The sequence below is a fragment of the Podarcis bocagei genome, assembly GCF_964188305.1.
Source record: "Podarcis bocagei genome assembly, chromosome: 5".
In the NCBI taxonomy this organism is placed as follows: Eukaryota; Metazoa; Chordata; class Lepidosauria; order Squamata; family Lacertidae; genus Podarcis; species Podarcis bocagei.
In genome coordinates this window covers 41,681,701-41,700,721 of record NC_138129.1, presented here as the reverse complement: position 1 = coordinate 41,700,721, position 19,021 = coordinate 41,681,701, and the positions used below count along the sequence as shown (strand labels likewise).

Below are 19,021 nucleotides of genomic sequence, written 5' to 3'. Positions count from 1 at the left end.
CCAGCAGCTGCATGTGGAGGAGTGGGGAAGCGAACTTGGTTCACCAGATTACGAGACTACCGCTCTTAACCACTACACCACACTGGCTCTCCAGTGGGAGAAGCAGAGGTCTCCTGACAACACTCTTAACAAACTACAGTTCCCCAGGATCTGTGGAAGGGATCCATGCCTGTTAAAATTGTATCATAGTGTTTTACATGTGTGGATGTGTACCCCGTTTGAGAGTTGCTGCCGTAAAATGGTTTCTCAGCCATTGGCTTCCTACTTACTGTACACTGGTAACATGGGAAAGTGCTTATCACCTAAGTGGAAGAGGTAACTGTGGGAGGCCCACTGCATCCTTTTGTTAACCAAGGCTTAGAGACAATTTCCCAATTGTGAGAAAGCTGATACCTATCAGTAAAGTTTCTTTTTATCGCTGACTGAAAAAGTTACTATATCTGTTAACAAAAAACCTCAGAGATCCCCCACTGGTTACTATATTGCTGGCCTTCCCACTCAGACATCCTTTGGTCGGGGGACACTCACCCAAACTGTGTTCTAACTTTAATTCACACGTGAATAGCTGAGTAACTCACATGACCCTTTGGTAAACCAATTTGTGTTGAGACATTTCTTTTCAAATTATTTAACTGAAGCCAACTTTGTTTCTGAGAAGCTGCCTATATATGTGTGTAGCCCTGACCTCATGTACCACACAGTAGCCAGCACAACTTATCTGACTCATGGAACCAAACGAAAGCCCTCAAAATGCTCCACTACCCTACTTTACAATACTGACAACTTAACAACTACTTCTTTAGTTCACTAAATAACTAATAAGGAGATAACGGTCGAGGACTTATATGAAAGCAAGGGTTAGGGGGATGATCCTGGTTATGAGAAAATGACTATTAAGGCATGAGGGGGAAACCACAACATAATTTGTGCAGAAACCAAAAATAATTTTCTGATCATTGCACCTCAGTGTCAGGATAATTACATGCTGGTCATACTAGTTAGTCTGGACAGATTCCCTCATTGACTGTTGTCATGCTCCTTCACCCTATCTAATGACGCAACAATGTGTTCCCTGCCCAAAGATGAAGGCGGAGCAGAGAAGCTTCTGGCTGAAAAAATGGTGCTTTAATTTGCTTTGGTTGGTTTAAGAGTGAAAACAGCACATTCCACCTATAGTATTTGCAAGATTACAAATCATGCATGGGGACTGCATTAGATGGAACAAACTTTACTTAGTGGTGTGCTGCTACCAAGCTTAGCTTCCTTCCCTGCAGTTGTCACCCAGAACAGATTTCCCCCATACAACCACTTCCCTTATATAAGACATACTGTCTTCCCACAAGCAGAATGAAACAACCACCCCTCTACTTCTGGACCCCCAGTGGCCTGTATACAATAAAGAAAAAAAGGCATAGTGGCTGATAAAGGCAACAGGAAAACTGCTAGCAAAATGTCAGCGGCCTTCCCTTACCTGCTGTGCCTCCAATAATTTTAGAGAAAGAGTAGATGCATACCAGCAACCATGACTTCTTCCTACTGGCCTTCCTTCCTGAAGTGAGAGCCTTAAGCAGCTGGGATCACAACACAACACACACACCCCGCTCATTTGTAGCCTGATAGCTACAGGCCACATTAATCCCTAACCAGACCCTCACAGGTAGATGAGAAAGAACTCACTCCTCACCTTAAGGGAAACTTAGGAAATTTCTCTCCAGGATTTCCCCTGAGTACACCACCCAGCCATGCACATTCCTACTTCGCTCTGATACAACATCACAATGGTCGTTCATTAAGAGAGGCATTTTTCAAAGGTGTGTGAATTCCCATCTGCTTGTACCTCTGCCTTTTCACCAACCTCTCTGGTGACAAATGCAGAATGCTTTTCTCACTGAGAGGAGCGTGACATGTACGATGAAATGTGCAGTAAAAGCAGTATTCCTGCAGGTGAAATATGGACAGTAATGGCTACAGACAGTAAGGATGGCTGGTAATAACGGCTGACCCTAAGAAATGGGGACAGCAGAACTGAATGATACAGATCAAGAGCTCTGGAGCCTGCTGGTGACCAACTTGCTGCTGTTGTGTCTGCATTAATGCATAGCCTCTTGCCCCCAAGACTGCCCACATCCCAACCATACAAGCAGCAGACACTGTGCACAAAGATGCCTAAGGACAGTAATATACTCCTGAGCATTAAGGATAGAGCTGCAATATTTCATGGAGAGAAAAAGCTTCTGTATCAAAGGTCCAGAGGTGTGGTTTTCTTTATCATTACAAAACTGAGAAAGTGCACCAAAGACAACAGCCCAGTTTGGGCCAAGCCAATCTCCGTTGGCTTTTACTCTTCTTTTACTCTGCACAGAATATATTAACTGTCACTCTGTTGCTATGATGACCAAAAAAAAAAAATGTTCATGATAGTTGACCATGTCGTAGAAATGTGTATTTCAGAACCATACCCACCCTTATATATGGCAAGAGCTAGAATCAATCTAGATGGAGGATGTTGAGGATGAGAACAATCCCAAATTGAGAAAAACTATATTACTGTGCTACAAGTGGGATAGTGTGAAAATGGCCTGAGCCTGTGCTGCTCCTCTTCATGAAACAAAAAGAATCGTAGCATGTCATCCACTGGTAGCAATGCAATCTTCTTTTTCCTAAGAGAGGCTTTCTGCAGGAAATGAGCAATTATTGCTTTTCCTGCTTTCACTGCGATTTCATGTTTTGAGAAGCTGCACCTGCAGACTTTCATTCTGTCACCCCTCTAATAAAGTGTGCAAAGGTGGTGAATTTCAACATCTGTTTCATTCTTTGGATAGTATTACTGTTACTGGATTCTTCAATCATTCCGAGAATTTAAAGTTTGTAACCTGAGTAATTTTAACTTTAATAAGCAATTGATTTTAGTTGGGCCAGTGACTTGAAGGCTGGGCAGGGGTAAGAAAGAGTATATTAATGTGCAGAGGGAAGTCATGGACTGAGGCCTCTTCCTCTATCAACCTTTGTTACAACAAAAAAAAAAAAAATTCCTTCCAGTAGCACCTTAAAGACCAACTAAGTTAGTTCTTGGTATGAGCTTTTGTGTGCATGCACACTTCTTCAGATACACTGAAACAGAAGTTGCCAGATCCTTCTATATATTTGTTACAACAGTACATGTGTCAAGCCCATATGAAAGACAATGGCATAATTTGACCTATTTTATGCAAACCTCAGACTTTCTGCAAAGGTCTGTGATGTCTGGAACACAGATCAAAGATAGTCTGTGGTCACCTGCTTGCACAGATTCTTCTGAACATCATAAAAAGACATAACAAATTACAATAATTAAATTCAAGACTGTCTGGTTGCTACATTAATCCACTCCCTTCACATTCTGCACAGTTTATTTGCTATGGAAAGCAAAATGTTGCCACCTGTCTAAATCAGGTGTCTCAATTTATTACGTACAGGCAGACAGCTATGGCCTCATTGCTTTGTGAGTGTGTGTTTGTGTATGCAAGAAAGAGAGAGAGAGAGCAAGAAATACAGAGAGGAGCATGCACAGGCATCTCCTTGGACGCTTCCAGGCTTGTGTTTTATCACATGTGTATTCTGCACCATCTGCTTGACACAACAGTGCATTAGAGGTAGACTTATTCTGCTTCAGATTATTCTGCAGTGCTTTCCCCTCGTTACCACACTATCACTGCTGAGAGGGGCTATCGTGCAACAAAAGCCAAACCAAAGTCAGAACATTTGTGGTAGAAAAGGTCACAGGATTTCAAAAGTTACTTACTGGATATGCACTGATTGGAAATGAAGCAGCATAGAATAATAGAATACAGTGGTACCTTGGGTTACATACGCTTCAGGTTACAGACTCTGCTAGCCCAGAAATAGTACCTTGGGTTAAGAACTTTGCTTCAGGATGAGAACAGAAATCATGCTCCGGCGGCGCGGCAGCAGCAGGAGGCCCCATTAGCTAAAGTGGTCTTCAGGTTAAGAACAGACCTCCGGAATGAATTAAGTACTTAACCTGAGATACCACTGTAATAGAATTGTAGAGTTGGAAGGGACCACAGTGGTCATTAGTCAAACCCCTTTCAATGAAGGAATCACAACTAAAGCACCCATGACAGTTGACTATTCAGCTTCTGCTTGAAAACCTCCAATGAAGGAGAGTCTACGCCATTTTAAAAATATTTAAAATGTGATTGTGTATGGCTGTCCCAATAGCAACAAGAACACTTATAATCATGAATGCACAAAAAAAGAGAATGCCTGGAAGTGCCCTCTCCTGTATGGTGGAGGTGGCTAATCTTTGACCTCCAGATGTTGCCAGACTACAAGTCCCATCCATCCTGATTAATGGCCATGCTGGCTAGAGTTCTTGGGTGTTAGGATCCAATAATATCTAGAGGGCCACAGGTTAGTCACGTCTGCTGTAGAGGGATAGGAAGCACCATTCACACTAGGGAAAGTGTGCCCACAAGAGCACACTATGTCTTCTGCTGCTGTGGTTTCAGAGATGGAGCATGTTCACCCAGAGGAGGAGGAGGCCAACTAATCCCAGCTCCCATTCATGACTTGTGGATTGATTAGAAGGCTGAGGAGAAGGTCTGAGAGCAGCCTACCTTGCAATGTTTTTCCATGGTGTTGTGTTTGTTGGAGTTCTCCAACTTCCCCCATTCTTTGCTCTTTTGGCCTGAAAGCAGAGTGGGGCAGGACAGGACCATCTCTCCTCTTTTTAGAACATTGCACAAATGGAAGAGCTACTGAAATCAGGACAGCACCTTCCCCCTTTTCTCCCCAAACAAGTGAACGTGACTTTCCTTTAATCTTTCATATTCATTTGAAGAAGTTGCCACCTACCCAACAACATTCTTATGCTCCATCTCCATCTTTTGGTCCCCAGATATTTCCAGGATTTGTCAACAAGGATGTGACAAAGAGATGATTAACACGTGTGTTCCTTGATGTAGCAGGAAGAAAATATCCAGTACAGGGGATGATACTGTCCCTAATTGCATTTCTGTGGTTAAGTGAGTGAGACAAAGGGCACCTCCAGATGAACTGTTTATTGAGCATTTATCCTGCTTGCACAGAGATTAGAGTATGTCTGGTATTTAATGAGCATTCATTCTGGTTTGTTTGGGGGGTGGTTATACCACAATGAACTTTCATCCTGAATTCATCTTGATTTGCGTGTGTGGTGGTTATATCAGAAGCTCTACGTGGAGCAGGGCTTTTCAGTGTGGCTTTCCCTGTTCCTTGGAACACTGTTCCTGTTCACAATGCCCACTATCTGCCCTTTCTGGAAACAACTGGAAACATTTCAATTTCAATAAGCATTTCCAGCTGGATGAAAAGGTCTCTGCTTTGGGAATTCATTTTGCATTGCTGTTTTGTACTGTTTTTAAAAACATTTTAATTGTTTTTATTATGTTTGTAAATTGCCTTGCTGTGCAAAGGCTGAAGTCTTCTTATTAATAACCATAGACTTTTCAGTGCATTTCCTCACCTCTTTCCCAACCATAAAAAGTTGTTTTAGAGAATGGGTTTGTTGTAACAGAGCATTTTAATCCACTTTAATTGAACAAACCTAAATTTCTGGTATGCTCTTGAACACCACCAACCCCCAACGAACTACTGTTACAAAATTTGGGCTCCACCACCACTCTTTGCCGAGTGGTGAAAAATTCCCAGGAGGTTCCAGGCACTCATCCAGGGTCTGCACTCCTTTGGAGAATTGAAGATGTAGCAGAGACTGTTGTAGCTTTAAAAAATATTTATTCACAAATTTACCCCTTCAGTCTGCATGGAGGGAGTAGAGATCTTACAGCATTGTCATCTCAAGAAGGTCTTGTCCCCCCAGAAGTGCAAGGCATCTCTCCCAGCCAGCCTTCAGCCAACCTGCCCAAGATGGATCTCCATCTTTGTTCTCCCTTCTTCTTCCAAGTACAACTTGTGAAATACACTCTTTCCCTCTCACCTCAAGCATATATACCATCAGCATAGCATCTCTGTCTGCCCAGGCCCAAGATTCCTCTTTGATGGGCCATCAACAACTTTTGTCATCAACAGCCCACTGGTTCTTGTGCTGGTCACTCACCCACATGATGCCTGTTGTCTTTATTCACAGTTTGTGTTATCTATTAATGTTTTTTTTCTATTTAGAGTAATACTGACACTACTATACTTTTATCCTTCTCACCAGGATGCCCTTCCAGAAAGAGCTAACCTAAACTCTGACAAAGTAATAGTGATTCACATTGGATATCACCCTAGCTCACGGGTTATTCACGAAAAGTACAGCCTCCAGAATTATGCAAGTTTGGATTTTGTCTATGTGTAGTTTTTGTCATAGATAGATCCCCTCTTCTGGGCCCCATATTGCGGTCTCTGCCTGTGACTCTTTTCTGTATTAAAGGCACAGGAAGTACATCACATTACCACCAGCTATGCTATCTGTCTCAAGGACTTGGAGATTATCTGTAGGGTTTTTATTCTTCTCCTCATCCTGTTGTTGTGGTTTTTCCAAATGTGTGTGTCTATGGGATATTTTCTGAACCTATTTCCAGTTTTTGATCACATAATCATCTCTGGAAAATAAATGCAATGTTCTTGTTATGCTCCCTTCCATCTTCCCAACTAGTGAGGAGCTCCAGGGTCAGCATTACTCAAATTTGAGTTCCTTTTTGGAGGAGAGATCACAGGGGACTGACCATTCTGGGTAATTAGCCAGCAATTTCCCTAGCAAAAGGAAACCTGCAGCCAGGATTGGTGGGCCATAAACCCATAGACAATCCCTTTCCACAAGCCAGACGTGAACTCCTCCATAAAGTGCAGGAACAATGGATACATTTTGTCCTGTAAAAGCAGGACTCATTTTGCAGACAGATCATTACAAACAAAGTAGAATTTCATTCCCCATTTCATACATAATAATGTAGGGTTGCCATATTCCAAGAACTAAAAATCCAGACACAAAAAGTTGTCATTTTGCCAATTCCCCCCGGATGCTGCTAATGCATTTTTAAAAATCAGGAAATTCCACTCACCTTAACACAAACTGAAAGGCTGATTAGAGTACTGATAATGAAAATATGCTCATGCTGTCAGTGTTATAACTAAATCTGAAGGACAGTTTAGGCAGCAGAGAAACCAAATACAGTGGTACCTCTCCATTCCAGAGGTCCGTTCTTAACCTGAAACTGTTCTTAACCTGAAGCACCACTTTAGCTAATGGGGCCTCCTGCTGCTGCCGTGCCACCACCACGCAATTTCTGTTCTCATCCTGAAGCAAAGTTCTTAACCCGAGGTACTATTTCTGGGTTAGCGGAGTCTGTAACCTGAAGCGTATGTAACCTGAAGTGTATGTAACCCGAGGTACCACTGTAACTAAATTTAAATTATGTGAAAATGCAATGATAAAAAACAACATGCAACAGAAAACCTTATGTGAGCAAGTTTCAGATTTAAGCAAATGATAAGGCAAGGCAAGGAAGTTAAAACTTAGTACTCTGTTTCTAGTTTGATGTAGGTGCTGTGAGTCACATGTATAACTGTTAGCAATGCATTATAAAATGTTTCCTTTGTGCACTATTTCTGTATGCTGATAAAGAGGTGCCAGAAATATTGTTTTTTAAACTTGGTTCAGAATAATAGCCAAAACAGACACACAACAGGCGCTATCAGTAATAATGTAAGTTACCTATACCTCACCTTTATACTTCCTTTCTTCTGGGTTATTTTTGATGCTGTTGTTCTTCATGCATAAGAACAGAATATGACTTTCACTGCATTGTAGTTTATTTGCAAACTTGGGGAAGTTTGGGTGGAGAGCTTTATTTTAAAGATAAACCCACCACTATTTACATGGAGATTCCCTTGTGATTCAGACTTCTCTTCTTGCTAATACTGTTTGCATATGTTGCCTGTGTTTTTGGTGCTTCCCATACTTTTAAGGTTACCATGGGTTATTAGTGTGTGTCTTTTCATTCTGCAAACCATCTCTTCAGTTGTCTGCATTGCACAGCTTTCCTGGTTACCTGTTTCCTGAAAACCCCATTGTGGCATTTGTACAGAGAATCATAGAATCATAGAATCATAGAGTTGGAAGAGACCACAAGGGCCATCGAGTCCAACCTCCTGCCAAGCAGGAAACACCATCAGAGCACTCCTGACATTTCACGGTCGTTTCACGGACTATTGACCTGTACACCACTATTTTATTCTTCCACTGCCACCAATTTTGTGGAAAAAACCACATCTGACTGGGTTGCCACAGCCACTCTGGGTGGCTCCCAACAAAAAAATAGTAAAAATACAACATAACAGCAAACACTAAAATCTCTGAACAGGGCTGTCTTCAGATGTCTTTTTAAAATTACATAGCTGTTTAGCTGTTTGACACCTGCTGGGAGGGTGTGCAGCAGGGTGGGCACGACTACTGAAAAGGCCCTCTGCCTGGTTCCCTGTAACCTCACCTCTCGCAGTGAGGGAACCACCAGAAGGCCCTCGGCGTTGGACCTCAGTGTCCGGGCTTGACGATAGGGGTGGAGGCACTCCTTCAGATATACAGGGCTGAAGCCGTTTAGGGCTTTAAAGGTCAGCACCACCTTTCTCTGTGGACCACCAGAACTGAACTCTCGCATAAGTGGCAGTTGCAACACTGCAGGAAGCCATGGTGATGTTAGCAACATTACAGCTGGAAAAACCTGAGGACCCTCAAGGTGCTGAGTGGGATGGAGTAGCCAGCAAGGAGGAGACGGCTTAGCTAACATAGCAATGCAAAAAGAAGGGGAAGAAGCCAGAGAGCCCAGTTGAGTGAATCACATCCCAGCAAACCCCAGCAGAAGGAACAATGACTCAGAAGATGAGATTGGAAAATCAACCTTTTCATATTCTTATTCCAAGTTTCATTCTTCCTAACCTTTCCATATAACAGCAAGTTAAGAATGAATAAGTGTTAGGAGCTGAGATTTTTTGTTTTTTGTTTTACTTTATTTTTATTGTTCATCATGGGGTGCCTAATGACATCAGAGTGTGTTGGACGTAAACAAGAGCTTTCACATTTCCTTATAAGCTTACATAACGAAAAGCAAACATGCTTAATCATCTGCTTTGAGGTTAAAAATCATTCTGATGCAGAAGAAAAACATTTAGTTCCTGTTTAAAAAAAACAAATGCAAAATCAGTGGCAGTAACAGTCTCACATTTGTCAAGGCAACTGTAACCCAGATCCACAGAAATGCACGAGCATATTGTGATTTGATGCATTGCTAGCACAGGCAATAAAATGTACCAGAAGTCATGTTGCAGAGACAGGTATTATTTTTGCACGAGCAAACAACAATGATATTAAATTTTAAAATATTTCAGTGCATGATTTCTTTGTTTGACCTATTTATTTATTTCCAAACTTCTGCACCCTATCCTTCCTTTTTTTAAAAAAAAATAAATCACATTCTAAAGGGCATTGCCATCAAAATACTGTGAAAAGTCCAATAAAAACAATGAATTATTAAAAACAAAACAAAGGCAGCATTAAAAGCAATTCAGCAGGGGGAAAAATATATCAGCGATGAAAAACCCTGAGATAATAATTAAAAAAAATCACCCAATCTCTGGAAGTATAAAAAAACCAGTATAGGCAATGAATTAGCCTCCCTGAGCTGAGAACTCTGTAACTTGGGAGCCCTCAACCAAGAAACCTTTCTTTACAGTTGCTACCCATCTTGCCTCAAATGTTGGGGCACCTTGAAGAGATACTCCAAATTTAGGTCCCAGTGCATGGGCAAATAGGGGCTGCCTACCTGTACCCTTCCGAATGCTTCCAAATCCCATTGTCTCTGACTACTGTGCATGCTGTAGGTCTAAAACATCTGGAAAGCTACAGGTTAGCTATCCTTGCATTAAAGGTAAGCACCAACACTTTGAATTGTGCTTGGATGTGGACCAAGAGCTGGTGAGGGTCTTTAAGCCCTGGAGGGTTGTGTTCCCAATGATGGGTTTCAGCTAGCAGCCTGGTGGCTGTACTTTCAAACTATCAGTTGTTAACATCTGACCTGAAATGGAAACTGACATGCTCAGATGTACTTAATATTGTACAGCAGACAGTCCCCTTCCTGAAATTAACAACCTGTTTGAAGTCTTTAGATCATGGTGCTCACATTTAAATCCAAAATGCTGACTCAAACATAATAAAGATTTAGAATCTACTTCTCACAATTTCTCACTTCCTAAAAAGCATTTCCTTGAATGCTACAATTTGGAGCATTCCTAATATAAGAGAAAACTAAAAGGACAAAAACACGCTATGTAAAAAGGAGAAGGAGAAGCAAAAACAGGTCAATAAATTACGTTATAGCTTTTCCTTTATAAAAATGTATAACACTGACAAAAGCTGAGGTATCTGTGTTAATAAATAAGTTTAAGTTAAAAATATATAGTATTGTGTAATACTGATTTCTTGTAACACCTTTGCAAAATATATTCCAGTTACAGTTACAGAAGTTAGTTGTCCTGAGTGGAAAAAACAGTTTCATTTTTTCATCTTCATTGCCAGGTATTCTTCAATGTAGTTAATGAAAATGTCAAACTCTCCCATTGCTTTATAGATACCTTTGCCTTGCAGCTGGAAAGGAAGAGGAGGGATAATTAATTACAAACTGAAGGAATAATAGTTATTGCAAGATAAATATGCATGCATATTCCCATCATCTTTATTCTACTCTGGAGATTTGGCATGTGACAGAATTTTGAACGCTGTTGACCAGGACTGAAGTGATACTTTGCAAGAAGGAGAGGCAAGCATGGGAAACAGGACTGGGAAGGCGATGGGCTGACAGAGCAAGACTGCCAGCCCCTCCCTGCGACAACACAGCTCGGCACCATTGTGTGAAGCCTAGCCTTCATTTCCCTGTCTTTATTCCATTCTGGCTTGAAGAAGGGAACAAAGGAGAATAATCGTTTTTAAAAGAGGGTCTCCAGTGAAACAAAAGACTAAGTAAACATGCCACTTGGACAAATGGAGTAATAGATGAAAAATCACTGTTATTTAAAGGTTTCTGAGTGCATCATTTGGGACAATGAACACAAATTGCTAGTGTAAGAAGAATCTATCTCAATCAAGCAACCTACACAATTCCTCTTTACAGACATTACTGGATCAGTGCAGGATATACCGGTAGGTCACAGAAGGAAGCTGCTTTGAAACTACAACTTGGACTTCAGGACACTTTTTAACAGCATTCTTAACGTAATAGGAAGCAAGTCCTCATTTGTAACAGTACACAGCATAGGCATTACTTGGACATTACTTGGATGATACAGAAAATGAAAGAAAGTTGTTTGAAACTGAATGCTCACACCAGACAGTAGAATACAGCATTTTCAGCTTCGCTGATTGAGTGTTAAAATAAAACATTAAGTACCACCTACAGCTGGTTTATGTGTGTGTTTATTGTAGCCAGTGGCAGCCTGCCCAAGGGTGTACATTGCATGCCCAGAAGAACACCTAAAAGCCCGGGTGCAAGTACAAAGTTGCATTCCCTGCGCCATGAAGTGAGCTTGCTCCCTCTCCGTAACTTCCACTTGACAGTGCTAGTCTTCTCAGGTTTTAAATGTTTTTAAACAGGCAAGCCACAGAGTTATTTGAAAAGATCCAATCTACAGTGTATGTAGTAATCCAGAAGAGTGGCAAGAGGATGCCTGACACTCACACACTAATTGTTTTGGCTCTTTGATGTACTGTGCAAAGCCTCTAAACAAGGCTGTTTAGCCATGTGATATAGGAACCTACCTTTTCATAGGTTTCTTTGATGTTCCTTATTGTTTTGCTCTCCTTTTCACAGATGAAGAACCTATGCTGAAAAGAGGAAGCAGAAGAATCGTGAATTCAGTGGCGTTCTTCTGGTTATCCTTGAAAACCCTAAGAGCTCTACTGCGCATTGGCCTGATTCAGCAAGGAAGAGCCACCCATGCAATCAGCTGCTGTCTATGCAAGGGATACAGATGTGTTCCACTGGTGATGCTCATCCAGGCAACATGGAACAAGCTGGATACATCTTTGGCCTGGTGGGGATGTGCACCACAATCCAAAGCCAAGCACCACGGAACGCAAAATCAGAGAGGGAAGAGGGTAACTTCTGCTTTGTTTCAGTGCAAATGCCTTTCCCTACAGCTCTATACTTGGCAAAGGTCCAGCCCAACTCTGATGAGTAAGTTCATGAATACCCCTTAGTCCTAGAAAAGAGCTTTGAGAGGAGAGTTTCCTCTTGCAACTCTGCTAAGCACAGAGGGTTTCCTTGTGGCCTTGCATGCTTGTTTTCTGAGTCATACTGTGACCAGATGACACAGTGAGGACACCACAGCAAAGTAATGTTAGGATGTGGCACTGAATAGCTCTGTCATCTGTAGTTGTGCCTTTGTAGAAGCAGCAGCTATTAGGTAAGAATTTTACATAAGGTTTATGAAAGAAGACATCAGCACTTAACTTATATATTTATCCATAGGCTGTATGATAAAATGGTCAGTTTGTGCAGTCCCATACATAATAATCCTCTCTCTCTGTGCTTTATTAATCTGCTTATGAGGTCACCATTATAGAGAAGGTAACCTCATTCCTGAAGGAACTACAACACTGTGCTTAATGAATACAGCTATGTCAAAGACCACGTGCATCCTACAGTTGTGTGCAGAAATTGTTACTGGGTGCAGAATTGAGTACAGAAAGAATCTTGAATTTAATTTAGCTTCTAGACCTGAAGGTTGTGAAGATCTGTTTGAAATGGTGTAAGTCATGCATAGTGAAACTTTAAATCTAGAGGACAGGCTGTGCTGGATTTCTAGTATCTGCCGTGCCGTGAATGACTTTTTGCATTTGCTTAAATAGCAGTAACAAAATTAATTTGCCAAAATAAGCAAAGTTATGCACATTGTATGCTTACGATGCATAATTTATACATATTATGGATTATGCTTTTCTTGGGACAAAATTGTGATTACCTGGGAGGAGACATTTTTATCTTTTTTGTAGCCCAGAATATACATAACACTGACTCTGACACCTGAAGAAATGGTGAAGGCACCTTGGCAATGCCTACATTTTTGAAATCTCTAATACAGGGGTTCCCAAACTTGAGTCTCCCGCCTTCCCTAGCTAGCAGGACCAGTGCTCAGGGATTATGGGAACTGTAATCCAAAAAACAACTGGAGACCCATGTTCTGGCTTATATTTTCTGTCCCCACAACACTTTTTACAAATAGAAGTGGAAACTATTCTCTTATCTTTCAAAATAATATATTGCACTTTAGAATGTAGTCACATTTTGTAGAGCACTAATTTTGCATAATGAACATGCTGTTTGTTTCTAGGGTCTAAGCACCATTGGATGCCATATTTCACTCCTCTTGAACAGTTCCACAGAAGCAGGAAACTGCAGTTTGATTGGCAGCATGGCAGGTGGCCTAGGAAAGGAAACGGGCCGACTTACACAGCGCTTGATTGTCTGTCTCAGATCCAGCAGCCTCTCTCCAAGAAAGTCTACAGTTCGCTGAATGGCGCTGCCAGTGGTTACGTTGGGCAAAACAACTTCCAGATAAAACTGTATCATTTCTGCCACTGACTGACAGCCCAAGTACCCCTAAAGGAAGAGGAGACAATAATAATGGTAAGAGCACATGAATAAGGCATTTCAGAAATAAGATGGCTCATTATGACTTTTGTTCCATGGATTACGATGTACACATATGACAATTCTGTCGCTGTAAACAATGTTTTCTTACTTCAGAGTTTCCTTGTGCTACTTGATAAGCCAAGATAAACCCTCCCCAAACACGCACATGACATACTTGGAAACTGATGCAAAAAATAATAAAATAATAATACAAATAAAAATTGTGACTCCATAGGCTGCCAACTTATTTATTTCAGTAAATTTTCTATAATGTCTTTCCATTACTCCATCATAGTGCATGGCAATAAAAAATTTTTTGATACATGTAAATTAACTATAACATCATTAAAACTCCTATTATCCCTAAAAATAAAACAACACAGAGAAAGCCTCAGTTAGCTCCTGATTGCTTAATTACTCCCAGTTGACAAGAGACCTGAACTCCCCTGCTCTTTAAGATCAAAAGAAGAAGTGCTGCTATAAGTGAGAGAATAACTCCCCTGAGTTATGCTGGACTCCACCTAGCAGATATTTCTTGCTTCTACTGTCTATTCATTAGATCACACTATTAATTCACTGAACAAAGCCCCATACAACCTCAACACTTTTGAAAGGGAATGACTTCTTGGGATATTTTGTTCAGAACTGTTTTTTTCAGGCAAAGGTACACTGAATACTGCTTTTCTTAGTCAGGCTTCTAACAACCTAAATATTATACAGTAATGCTGACTGTTATAGGGTTGGCACTGTTGCAATTTCCCCTACAAGTTCCTCACAAGTAAGTACTGTATGTGGAAATGGAAAGTGGGAGTTAAGGAAGATGAGGTGCAATCAAGGATTTTAACAGTACAGACTTAGAATACAAATGCATATAATAACATGCATTTCAAAACAGCATCTTCTAGCTCTCAACACACATACACTGGCAGATTCACATTATTGTGAATTGTTGTTGTTGTTATTTCTATACAACCCTTCATCCGAAGACCACAGGATGGTTTACTATATAAGAAAGACCTTCTTGCCTGACATGATGTCTAAAATATTGGTCTCATAGTTTATTTCTGCCAAGGAACATCTTTCCATGACCCCATAGATCAGCACGGACTTATTTCCAAATAGCGTGAAGACAATTAAAATCTCACCTTGAAATCTTCCAGTAGATCCTCTTTTAACAACATGATCTCTAGCTCATCATCTCTGGCTTGCTGTAAGAGTATGCAATGAAGAAGACTCAGATAAGTGTGACCCCACTTATCAGCAAAGAGTTTAGAGCATCTAGTATCGCCCAGTTTCTTTTACATGTGAGCATTCAGATTTGATGCAACTTCTCATCTGAGGGTCTTCCCTCTCTACTGCATCCACTCGTAGATAATAGCTATGACAAATATTGTTACAGCAAGCTTTTAATTGCACAGGATATATATACATTGTAGTATATGCCTAACCTTTGTATATGCCTAAACTTTTGTGAATGATTAAACTCAGATTTCAAATGTATGGCTATCTAAAAGCTCAGAAATACACCAGTAAAAGCAATATACACTTAAATGTAATCACCAGCCTTCTCTCATGCATGTCTAAAAAAATGGGGCAATGGATATAGAGTTTCAGCTATTCATACATTTCATCTGTTATTGTTGTCCTTCACACATGCATATCAACTTTCTCCAAATATCTGGACATTCATGGTAACATAGAATAACATAAATGTTACTCAGATCCCCTCAGAAACATTTTGGTTCCTAACAAGCTTTCTCCCCTTCCCAAAATCAGAAAATGAGTTAACCTTAAAAGTTTTTCTTGTCAGTTTAAATCACAACTGTTCACATAATTTCATTAGACAGCATTTGAAATGAAAGGCACAATCCATCAAAAAATTCACTGAATCCCATTCATTTTGTTGGGGTTTGCACAGGAGAACTTCTTGGTGGTTTGTGTCCCAAGCAATGCATCTCTTGTACTTATCAGCAAGTATTTATTTTATTAAATGTCTATCTCAACTTTCTTCCCAAAAGTGTCCAGGATGGCAAACAGAAAAATAATAAAACAATACAACAATATTTTTTTTAAAATATGCTTAAAACACGTCAACTGAAAACTTTTTTTAAAAAAAAATCAAAACATGGAAAAACAAATAGCAGAGTAAGCTATGTTAAGTGTTTTCAATTGCTATACAAAAAGAAGCAAAGCCTTTTCCCTCCACTCTTCCTAAACTCTGGATCCAATAGAAGCTGCTAGAGGAAGAAAGGATCGTCATACTCACAAAATAATCTCTAATCTCATGAAACGTGACCCGCAACTCTCGGAGCTTGTGAGGCAGGATGTCTGCAAAACGCTTGCAGCTGCTTTCGGAGAGATGGCCCTGTGCATTCTCGAGGTTGAGCACCAGGGACAGAAGAGTAAAGGCTCTGAGAGAGTTCATGCCTTCACAGATTTCCTTTGTGGTTCAGCTCAATTTGCAAGAGGCAAAAAGCCAGATCTGAATGCCCATCACCTTGATTGGCTCCTAATTTATACCATCCAGCTTCCTTCCTCATTTCGCAGGATATGGTACTCAAATTAACCAAAAGGTCAACCTCTTCCCATAAAAAGTTTTTTTTTTAAATAGAAAAAGAATTGTCAAGACCCCTTCCTTCTATCTTTTTACATAATTTCCTTCTTGTAAATTTAAATGTAGGAAAGGAGAAAGGAAAGATTGTGCTGTGTTGATTACAGTATGATGGAAACATAAAAAGGTGCTTTTCTCATTTATCATGGTATTTTGTTCCTTTAGTTCCTAAATTTTAGGTAAATGTCCTTATTGTAAGGGAGAAAATGACCTTTCACTATTTAAATCTCTGAAAACCCAATTAAATTGTTGTTTTTCCTGTTAGACTGCCACAACTGGTAGGCAAATCAATTTCAGATTTTTAAAACACATCTCTGAAAAGCGTAAAGGTTTTCCCCAACTATGTAAAATCCCCATATATATCTCAATGCAAATAAGGATTAACCAGACAAAAATAACACAAGAGATTAATTGTAAAACAATATATCCTGTTCGTTTCATGTTTGCTAAGGAGATGCAGCTAAAATCCCCATGGGTTTAATATATCACCTATTTCAACTGCAAATATTATTCCTGACACTTTTAAATTTTTGCACTTTTCTAAATATATATATGTATGTTTTTCTGTATTGTTGAGAGCTGCATAGTTCTGCTCTGGGCTGTTTTCACCATGACCAGACTATCTCTGTTCAACACTGAGGAACCTACAAGGTTCCACTGGTCTCTGGGGGTGGACCATCTGAATTGGTGCCCCACTGCTACAAGGTAAGACTGCCACCAAAAGTCCAAACTTCACCTGGAAGTGGTCTCACCACAACAACATGGTAAGGCACTCCACTCTATCCAGACCACCCATCTCTCTACTGGGAGCAAGGGCTAGATCAAGGGTACACCTGCTCTGTGCATTGGCCAGATAACCATATGGTATGAAACAGTCCCATGGCTGCCATGGAGGCCATGAAATCTTGGGCTGGCCTTGAGGCATTCGCAGCACACATGCTGAAGTCACCCAGGACAAGAGACATGGGTGGTTCTTCCAAAACCACACTGGAGGCAGTCTGGAGACCAGCTCAGTAAGGGAGGCTGTTGAGCTGAAAGGTACACCAAGAGTATTCCCAGCCTGCCTCCATGACTGACATGGAATGCAGACGAGTAGTGGGAGGTACCAGCTGGGGAACCCCCAAGGGAAGAAGGCTCTGGCCAAGGAATTGGTGATGGGATGACAATGAGTGGTCAGAGGCAGAAGAGAGAGCAGACCAGGAGGAGGAGGTGCTGAAAGCTGAAGAGGTAACAGGGTTTAGTGAGCAGGAAGAGGCTGTGGCAGAGTCAGAATTAGGGTGGAAGCTGAAGAGGAGGGAGGCCAAGAGATAGATTGGTGGTGACTGCTGAAGAAGCCAGTGAGTGCCCCCCTCTTGCTGTGACCAGCTCCCCTCCTCCCTGGACAAAGAAAGAAAAGTCGAAGGAGCCTTAGATTGCTTGGGAAGGACCTGAAGACGAAGGAGTCTTAGAGAACAGAGGGAAGGAGGGGACCTTTTGTCCTTGCACCTGCCTCATTGGGGCAAGACCTGCTGGGAACAGTTGCTGTGCTCACCAGAACTTCACAGACACTCTTTGAGTTATTGCTAACCTGCTCCCGACTCCTGTCTTGACAATGACCCCACACCAGATGCCGTGCAGCTCCTATGCAGAGAGGTTTCCTAGTGAAGGACAGTTAACTTCTATGAACCTTGGCAAATGTCTCCCACTCCCCAACCCTCTGGTCAGAACAGAAGCTGTGCAGAATGCCCAGGTGGGCACAGCCATGTCAGGTTAGGGACATCCCCCACCCATCTCAATTATACAGATTAGATCAGCCTGTTTATTCGCAATAAGAGAATGGATCAGCACAGCCTAGCATTCAGTAACAACAACAGCAGTCCATTGGGCACAGCTTCCAATGATACCACAGGTGGGAAAGTGGTTAGCGCAAGCAACACAACGCATGTATCTATAAGTCTCCATCTGACCCATTCCCCTCCAGCCATGTCCTCTTCTCTCCCCCCCCCCCCCAAGACCACTGGCATGCTTGATTATCTGGGAGTCCTCCTTAGTCTCCCTCCCTCCCAGCCACATCTTTTGAGCACCCTCCCCTCAGAATGCACACTCTGTTCCAGGCCCTCGCAAACTCACAGTGCAGGCAGTACAATCCTACGTATGTTTGCTTAGAAGCTGCTCCAGTGTAGTTCAGTAGAAGCTGCAATCCTAAATGTACTGACAATTATAATATTATAATCACAGGACTTTGGGAAAACAGCACTGTCCTGCTGTCAATATGTACTTTGGACGGCTAGGAGAAACTCCTACTGGCATCCTTTCAAATGTTATGTTTGGAACAAATGCCACAGGCAAGTACAAAGTGCTCCTGAAGTGAATGGGAGATTGTAATTGTGCTTTGCAGACAGTTTTTGCATAAGTATGTCAACATCTGTCAATAGATTTGAGATGCGATAGCTAGGTGGGACCTCTGTAATATCTAGAGGCAGATGCACCTAGCATAGTAGATGCTGGCGACAACCAAGAAGGGATGACCACCACCTTGCTGTCATGCTTGTGAGCTTCCAGAGGCCACTGGCTGGTCACTGCTGAGTTTTATTTAGTAAGGCAATTCTTCCATTCTTCCATGAAATGTCTGTGTTCTAACCTTTTCTGCAGTGGGTGGGGAAGGAAATTTACATTTGTAGAATGTAATTTACATTTGTAGAATCTGATTTTTTTTTTAAAAAAATTGGTGGTTGATTCCAGTAATATTTCAGCATGGATTTGA

General features: G+C 41.3%; 2 protein-coding genes across 3 annotated transcripts in view; both read right to left on the bottom strand.

Annotated features, from left to right (window-relative positions):
* LOC308586679 (polymeric immunoglobulin receptor-like) overlaps positions 1 to 19,021 on the bottom strand; it is a 305,363-nt gene that overhangs the window by 99,983 nt on the left and 186,359 nt on the right. The gene's annotated exons all lie outside the window — the stretch shown is intronic.
* Positions 9,441 to 18,404, bottom strand: IL10 (interleukin 10). 2 transcript variants are annotated; one of them, XM_081195479.1, is made up of 6 exons: positions 18,388 to 18,404; positions 15,934 to 17,915; positions 14,813 to 14,875; positions 13,485 to 13,634; positions 11,792 to 11,857; positions 9,441 to 10,624 (listed from the first exon to the last, which is right to left on the bottom strand). In XM_081195479.1, exons 2-6 carry the CDS (start codon positions 16,090 to 16,092, stop codon positions 10,532 to 10,534), a joined length of 531 nt encoding a protein of 176 aa, XP_081051605.1. In that variant the 5' UTR covers positions 16,093 to 17,915; positions 18,388 to 18,404; the 3' UTR covers positions 9,441 to 10,531. The 2 variants fall into 2 exon arrangements, with proteins under 2 accessions (XP_081051605.1, XP_081051604.1); XM_081195478.1 differs by lacking the exon at positions 18,388 to 18,404 and having other exon boundaries at positions 15,934 to 18,225.

Excerpts from the sequence above, each read along its gene's own strand:
- IL10 (XM_081195479.1), bottom strand. The coding sequence starts at position 16,092 with ATGAACTCTCTCAGAGCCTTTACTCTTCTGTCCCTGGTGCTCAACCTC. Across the intron at positions 11,858-13,484 it reads GACAGACAATCAAGCGCTGT|CATAGGTTCTTCATCTGTGA; the intron begins GTAAGTCGGCCC and ends TCCTCTTTTCAG. Across the intron at positions 10,625-11,791 it reads TCAAAGAAACCTATGAAAAG|CTGCAAGGCAAAGGTATCTA; the intron begins GTAGGTTCCTAT and ends CTTCCTTTCCAG.